Source organism: Geotrypetes seraphini, chromosome 4 (genome assembly GCF_902459505.1).
Source record: "Geotrypetes seraphini chromosome 4, aGeoSer1.1, whole genome shotgun sequence".
NCBI classification, from domain to species: Eukaryota; Metazoa; Chordata; class Amphibia; order Gymnophiona; family Dermophiidae; genus Geotrypetes; species Geotrypetes seraphini.
Genome location: NC_047087.1, coordinates 34,731,566 through 34,739,120, shown reverse-complemented (window position 1 = coordinate 34,739,120; position 7,555 = coordinate 34,731,566). Strand labels below are relative to the sequence as shown.

The following is a 7,555-nucleotide window of genomic DNA, read 5'->3' as shown; positions in this document are numbered from 1 at the left end:
GGAGTAAATTAGATGCCTACATCAGCCAGGCGCTCCAATGTAGGTGCCTAAGTTTAAGCAGACTTTATAGAATTCCCCAGTAAGTGCCATGTGGTCCATAAGTATAAAATAGGATACACAGCATGTAGCATTCATTAATGTCTGTTAGCACATGCTAAGCTTTAGTAAAAGGGCCCCTAAGTTTGCTAGAAAAAGTTGATTATCTATAGGTACATATATCTCAGATTTGCAAATTTAAGCATGCAAGATTAGACATATCAGCCTTGATCACCCCGCCCCCCCCTACTTTGTAGGTGCCTAAATTTAGAAACCCAATAAATAGGATTATAAATCTAGGCATTCAGGCATAAGTGCCTAGATCTTTTGAACATTGGCCCGTACTCTATGCATGAAATCAGTCAGATGATATGCTGAACTCGGTGCATATTTTTCAAAGGGAAAGAACAAGAATTTTAACACTAGCTGCTATAAAGTTTTGCTGTATTGTTTTAATGTCTAATGTGCTAAATTACATTGTGTCATTTGCTATTGCCATAAAGAAGTCATAAGCTTAAATGTAAAGTTTGTGAAAGTTTAAAATAGCTGAAAGATACATTAGCACATTGTTTAAAAATACTTCAAGTGAAGCTTAGTAAATGTATTAAGCTTCAGCTTCCTATCACATTTAAAAATTAAATTCAGATTCTTGCATTTTCTATTTAGACTTGTACTTCCTAAACTATAGCAAGTTGAAATCTCATTTTTTTAAAAAAAGAAGCCTAAATTTTACATATACTGTATTCACACTTTTTTTTTTTGTTCCCAACAGCTCTGTTATCAGCTGTCACTAAGGCCTCCTTTTACAAAACTGCGATAGCAGTTTCTAGCGCGGGGAAGCCGTGCTGAATGGCTCGCGCTGCTCCCAATGCTCATTGAGTTCCTATGCGCGTCGGGAGCGGCGTAGGCCATTCAGCGCAGCTCCCTGCACTAGAAACTGCTATCGCAGTTTCGTAAAAGAGAGGGTAAGACTTCAAAACACACACGATATATCATAAGAGATTTCATACAATGTGGTATACCACAAAATACAGTAACTTACCTTTTGCTAGCATGAATATCAAGCTGTAATCTCTAGCAGGGCAAGCGGAATATCTTTTTCTTGGGGGGGGGGAAGGGAATATCAAACAAACCAATTTTGGGGCAGGGGAGGTGCTAGGATGTTAGGTACCTTAGGTGAGCCGTTATTCTTGCCCACCCCCCTACCCCCTGTCGCCATCTTACTGCCCCTGTATCTCCAGGACTTGTTGCAGTGGTAATAAAAATAAAGCAGGAAAGAAACTCTGGGCAGAGCTTTTGAACCTCTGTGTGCTGTACTTTGAAAGTCCAATCAGTCTCTTTCCTACCCAGGAAGGAAGGAGCAGAACCCGATGGACTTTGCGAGTGCAGCGCACAGGGCTTCAGAGGCTCAGTGCCCTGCTTATATGCTGTCATACTGCAGTTGACACCACTGTCAGTCATCCCAGGGAGATGTGGCAATGGTGCACCAAAAGTAATGGCAGGGATGGAAGATTGGAGGTTGTCACTGCAAGAGCTTTTTCAGGGCCGACTTCCCCAGAAGCAGAGGCATAGTCACAGGGTGGGAGGGGCCTGGCCCACCCAGTGTGAGCTCAGGTCCGCCCACTCAGAAGCCACAGGCTGCCTGCAGTGGCTCCTACATGCTGCTGGCGGCTCACCCAGAAGCCTTCCCTCTGTCGTGTTTGCATTTTGTGTAGGAGAGGCGGCTTCCAAATCAGCCAGCAGCAGCACGTGGGAACCGCTGTCACGTGATCTGAAGAAAAATAGAAATTCTGCACTGGCAGTGTCATAGTAAGGGAGGTGTGTGGTCTACCCCAGGTGCGGTCTTCCTCGCTGTCATCCATCCTACTCTCTGCACCCCTTCCCACTCCTCCCATTGCCATGTGCTCCTTCCCCTCCCCCTGTACCTTTTTAACTTCAGTGTGAGCAGCCATGAAGTAACTGCTTGCATCAGCTCTGATGTCACTTCCGGGACCCGTGCCTAGTAAGCGCCGACGTGTGATGCAACTTCCTGGCTGCTCGCGCCAAAGATAGAAAGGTACGGGGAAGGGGCGAACACATGTGTGGCAGGGAAGAGGGTGGGAGAGGGGCACCACCGCCTGGACGACTCACCCCTGTTACACCATTGTGCACAGGTTGGGGGGAGTAGGAGAGAAATACAGGCTGCTTCCCAGGCTGTGGGGAGGGGGAATAGGAGGGAGGGAAAAAAATGTCTGCCCGCTCAAAATTGGCTGTCTGCCTATGCCACTGCCCAGCAGGTATAGAAGATGTACTGTAGTATAAGGTGATGGGACAGAAGTAAGCCACTGGTTTTACCTCCACTGCATCTATGGATCTTGCATTCCTTGAGAATCTGAAACTACAACTCACTGCAACTGACCCAACCTCTCTGTTAAAATATCCACACTCAGGAATGGGAGATCCAGGGGGCAAGGGGAAGGAAAACAATGTGTGGCTGGACTTTCTTGCTTCCATCCTCTAGTATCCTTTAGCATGGTACCTCAAGGAGGAGCATCGTTTATGTGCCCATATTGACAGCCCTATTGTAATAGCAAATATCTAGTCGAAGGTCAAGAATCTACATTTCTCTAGCTCCTGTTGATCATCTTTTCTTGAAATGTATAAGGCCATCAGAAATGTTAATGTGCTTATTTCTGCCACACCATTGAGTGACTTGGTAAAAGGTGAACCAAAACAAAATCTGTTGAGGAAATCCTTATCACCCCAATCAGCTCCTTTCATCGTTTCATGATGCATCTTGAAGAGTATGTGAAACTTTCCCATATGTGCACATGAGAAACAGGTATCCACATTTAATACCAGTGATATTTAGAGAATACACAACAGTTGCTACAATTATTTGGTAGTGTTATGGGATATGTTTATCAAACTTAAAAGTTGTAGAAACCCCCCCCTCCCAAAAAAAAAAAAAAAAAAGGTTTGTCACGCCATCCTTTCAAAGATATAAAACATCAATATTTCTTATTTCATTTACGATTTTTGGAAGAACTCCGATTCTTCTCTGACGATAAAGGCCAAAGGGTTCCCAATCTTTTACATTATCCTATTGGAAGAAGCATGGGATTGTGGAGTTGAGTTTTTGGGTGTATCCAGTGGAATGAGAGGAAAAGATCTGCTTTGTTTAGTGGCAGTATTCTTGTAATGGGTTGCGACACCAAATGTGACAGTTGAGAAGGAAATGGAAGAGAGAGGCAGTTGGCTCCCTTCCACTTGGACTGAACCATCCAAGACATTTTCTGTAACCCCTGGAGTCATCTCTTCCAGGCTGATGCTCATCGATGACGCATTCCTACAAGGGTCGGCCATCGAATATGGAGGAGGGTCATCTGTAGGGATGTAAATTTGAGTTGCTCGGGGCCCAACACATTCATCATAGCTGGAAAAAGAAAAACACACTTCGTCTTTCACTTCTGCATACATGAGACCTGATTATGTGACTATGCAAACTGTATGGACAGAAAGGAAAAGCAGCTCATAATATTCTACTGAATGGTACACAAGATTTTGCAGAATGTTGAAAGACTATGCTTGGTTCATTTAATAGAGCTGGATATAATTTTGACTTCCTTTGTATTTTTTATTTTTTTTAATTTGATTGAGGAATGGAGCTATTTGAATACTTTGATAAATATATGCCTTTGCTTGTTCAATAGTTGTACAATTTGTTCCTTCATTCAATAACATGTAAGATATATATATATATATATATATTTTAAATCTTAATATGTATAATTACTTGTTGCTTGTAATCCATTTGGGAATCAAGGTCAAATCCCTTGATAAAGCAATCAGAAGGGAAACTGGGGCCTGGATTGGGGATTTATGGGCACTGTCTGGTCCCCTCATAGACAAGAACCCCATTTTTACCATGTTTTCAATTGGGCTTGTGAACCAGGAGGCAAATATGGTATTTTCTCTGTCAGCTGCCTCTCTTTTTTCACAGAGAATACCTTGGCGGGGGGGGGGGGGGGGCACCATTTATCTTTTGCTTGTAAAATTCTTAACTCGATCAGGGTGACGTATACTGTAAATGCTGCTATTTCTGTATGAAGATACTTTTAAAATAGAGGCCTTCGCCTTCTGCATGATATATAGAGAGTTGGCCCGAGGGGTTTATGGCACCCTAGGCAAACCTTCAGCTCACTCTGGTGCAACTTAATGCTCTCACTCCCCCTATCTCATGTGCCTAGCCTCTCTCCTTCCATATCCGTCCATCCTCATCCATAGTCGAGCATCTCTCCTACCCCCCCCTGCGGTATCCTGTTCTGTAAATACCTATATTCTACCAACTTCACTGGCTACCTGCAGATGCTCAAATTTTGTTTAAACTGTCCTGCATTATCTACCATGCTCTTGACACCAGTGCCCCTGAACAAATAGTCCACTTGTTCTCCAAGTCATCCTTCACATCATCCAGAATCAGCAACACGCACCAACTGCTCCTCCATCATCCAAGGGAGTGAAGTACACACAGATATTCAATACCCCATTCAGCTATATGGCAACAAGAAACTGGAACAACCTCCCCACATCAATAAGGACAGAGTCAAGATACCTCACCTTCAGGAAAAGGCTGAGAACATTCCTTACTGCTCAGTGACTGAGGCCCACCCCCCCCCCCTTCAATGCTAAAAGTCATCTGTGATTGTTACTACTTCTGACCCACATGTTTACACTCCCTTTCTCCATTTGTAATCCTGTGATTGCCTTCCCCGCCACTGTTTGTTTTCCCCTCCCTTCTATGCGGCGTTACCTTCTCCTACTTCCCTATCTCCTTACCACAGGGTTTCCTTTCTCATTGATGTCATGTATAGAGAATGACACAGGGACAAATTTGTCCCCATCCCCGCAGGAACTCAATTTCTCCACCCCGTCTCCTCATGTTTTGTCGCACTTCCTGTCCCGTTACTGTAAGCTCAGCTTTATCCACACAAGCCTCAAACACTTATGATTTTAAAGTGCTTGAGGCTTGTGCAGATGAGGACGGAGCTTGCAGGAATGGGGTATGGACAGGAAAAGAACTTGCGGGGACGGGATGGGAAAATGAGTTCCTGCGGGGACGGGGAAAAATTTGTCCCCATGTCATTCTCTAGTGATGTATCCACTATTCACCATGCTTTGCTATGGGCCTCTTAACTTGAATATTGTCTTGAACCTGTACTGGATAAAATTCAGATTAGATTAGATTAGGGATATAGGCCCCTTAATTTATTTCTAGAATAGACTCCGACCAGGCACCTGTTTATAGATTCACAGTTACAGAGTTGTCCCTGTCATGCCATTCTTCTTGCTCTGTCCTTCCAATCAACTTTGTAGGCAGTGTCTATTTTCAAATGTTTTCAATGTTACTCTGTGTTATTTATTTTTTTTTTTAAAAGGCTAAAATGATAGAATAATAATTGCAGGCCATGAAGGACAGATGAATATCTCGTTACTTCACACTTGTCAATTTTTTGGGGAATTACCACATCAAATCATTTTGACTGACAGCTCCGCTAATGTCAGATTCATTAGAATATTATTAATTCTCCTTGAGAGAGTTTAGGGATATAAGCACCATTTACTGAAGGTCGATAAATCCAAGTAAAATGCTTCATCAGCCTAGTCAAAGCAGGAGTCAACATTATGACAAACCTGACCACATGATACCTCCCCAAATCTACTCTAATATAAGAAACTAGACGGAGAAAACCAATCTGTGTATAAAATGAAATTGAGATCCAAATGAGATTTGTAGCTCTTATTTCAAAATAATTACATTAGTAACATCCGAAGTTCTCTATACAAATTCACTACCAGATGACGACCTTTGCAAATTGCATTTTGCAAAGGATGTTTTGCTGTTTGGGTCATCTGGACACGACACATTAATGATGAATGGTCAGACAGAGGCTGGAGTGGTACTGAGCTAGCAAACAACTGCTCTGCTAATGTAAATAGGTTGATCCTCAGGCGTCTCACAGAAAATAATTTCAAGAGGCCTTGTTTATTCAGTAGAGGTACTGTACCTTCAAACAGGTTTACAGGGCTCTGCTTTTAAAAAGATTCCTTTCAATCTGTGGGTATGGCACAGTTGAAACTTACAAGATCATGAAGGGCATAGAGAGAGTCGAGAGGGGCAGATTCTTCAAACTTTCGAAAAATAAAAGAACAAGAGGGCATTCGGAAAAGTTGAAAGGGGACAGATTCAAAACCAATGCTAGGAAGTTCTTCTTTACCCAACGTGTGGTGGACACCTGGAATGCGCTTCCAGAGGGCGTAATAGGGCAGAGTACAGTACTAGGGTTGGACAATTTTCTGCTGGAAAAGGGGATAGAGGGGTATAGATAGAGGATTACTGCACAGGTCCTGGACCTGTTGGGCCGCCATGTGAGTGGACTGCTGGGCACGATGGACCTCAGGTCTGACCCGCAGAGGCATTGCTTATGTTCTTATGTTATCATTTTAAAGTGTTTGAGGCTTGTGCAGATGAAGACAGAGCTTAGGCATTGGTGGAATGAGGCATTATGACATCACAGTCTGAGCTCTAGAATGTTGCCGAAAGGGGACAGATTCAAAACGCATGCTAGGAAGTTCTTCTTTACCCAACGTGTGGTGGACACCTGGAATGCGCTTCCAGAGAGCGTAATAGGGCAGAGTACGGTACTGGGGTTCAAGAAAGGATTGGACAATTTCCTGCTGGAAAAGGGTATAGAGGGGTACAGATAGAGGATTACAGCACAGGTCCTGGACCTATTGGGCCGCCGTGTGAGCGGACTGCTGGGCACAATGGACCTCAGGTCTGACCCAGCGGAGGCATTGCTTATGTTCTTATGTTCTTAACCGTTAGGCAGACTAGGTGATGGTCTAGATAGAACCTTGTTTTTCGCTCCCAGTTCTCAAAGGCCATTGAGGAGTAGACATTTAGCATATCCTTCATGAATTCATTGTAGCAGTAGTTAGATACAAAAATATTGTGAATGCAATGTAATAAGGAGCCCTTTTATTAAAGCTCAGTTCCAGCTTAGTGCGTGCTAACGGTCATTAGCATGCACTAAGGCCCTGATTCTATACATAAATGATATTTAAAGTTAGGCTCCTAGATCGGCGTGCCTAGCTGATCTGGGCAGTGGCGTACCTAGCATATGTTAGAGTAAACACTTTCAACACTGAATGTGAAGATGTCCAAAAATGTAAGACAGGAACAGCATAGACCTAACTCAATCCAAAAAAAGCCTCAGAAAGGGCCCTCCCACCTCACCAAAATGGCTCAAAGAGGTGGTCGAGTGTTCACCTCACTGGCAAAAAACCTTCATTATGTGATAAAGTCTTATGCTGTGCTGTAATGTGCCAACGAAAATTAAATAATAGAGGAATTATTCCACTTATCTTCACTGATCGGTACCGGAATAATTCCTCTGAGAAAAAAGAGGAGCTATTAGAATCCCAATTAGTAAGGAATGATTCAAGGTTCACTAGGACGAACAGAGAATTATTGTCC

General features: G+C 43.2%; 1 protein-coding gene across 3 annotated transcripts in view; it reads right to left on the bottom strand.

Annotated features, from left to right (window-relative positions):
* Nucleotides 1–468: 468 nt before the first annotated feature.
* Nucleotides 469–7,555, bottom strand: part of BEAN1 (brain expressed associated with NEDD4 1) — a 68,496-nt gene continuing 61,409 nt past the window's right edge. For all 3 annotated transcript variants that reach the window (XM_033940441.1, XM_033940440.1, XM_033940442.1), the window contains one exon: nucleotides 469–3,451. In XM_033940441.1, coding sequence (XP_033796332.1) covers nucleotides 3,109–3,451 — 343 coding nt within the window. In that variant the 3' untranslated portion in view covers nucleotides 469–3,108. The remainder of the gene's footprint in view (nucleotides 3,452–7,555) is intronic.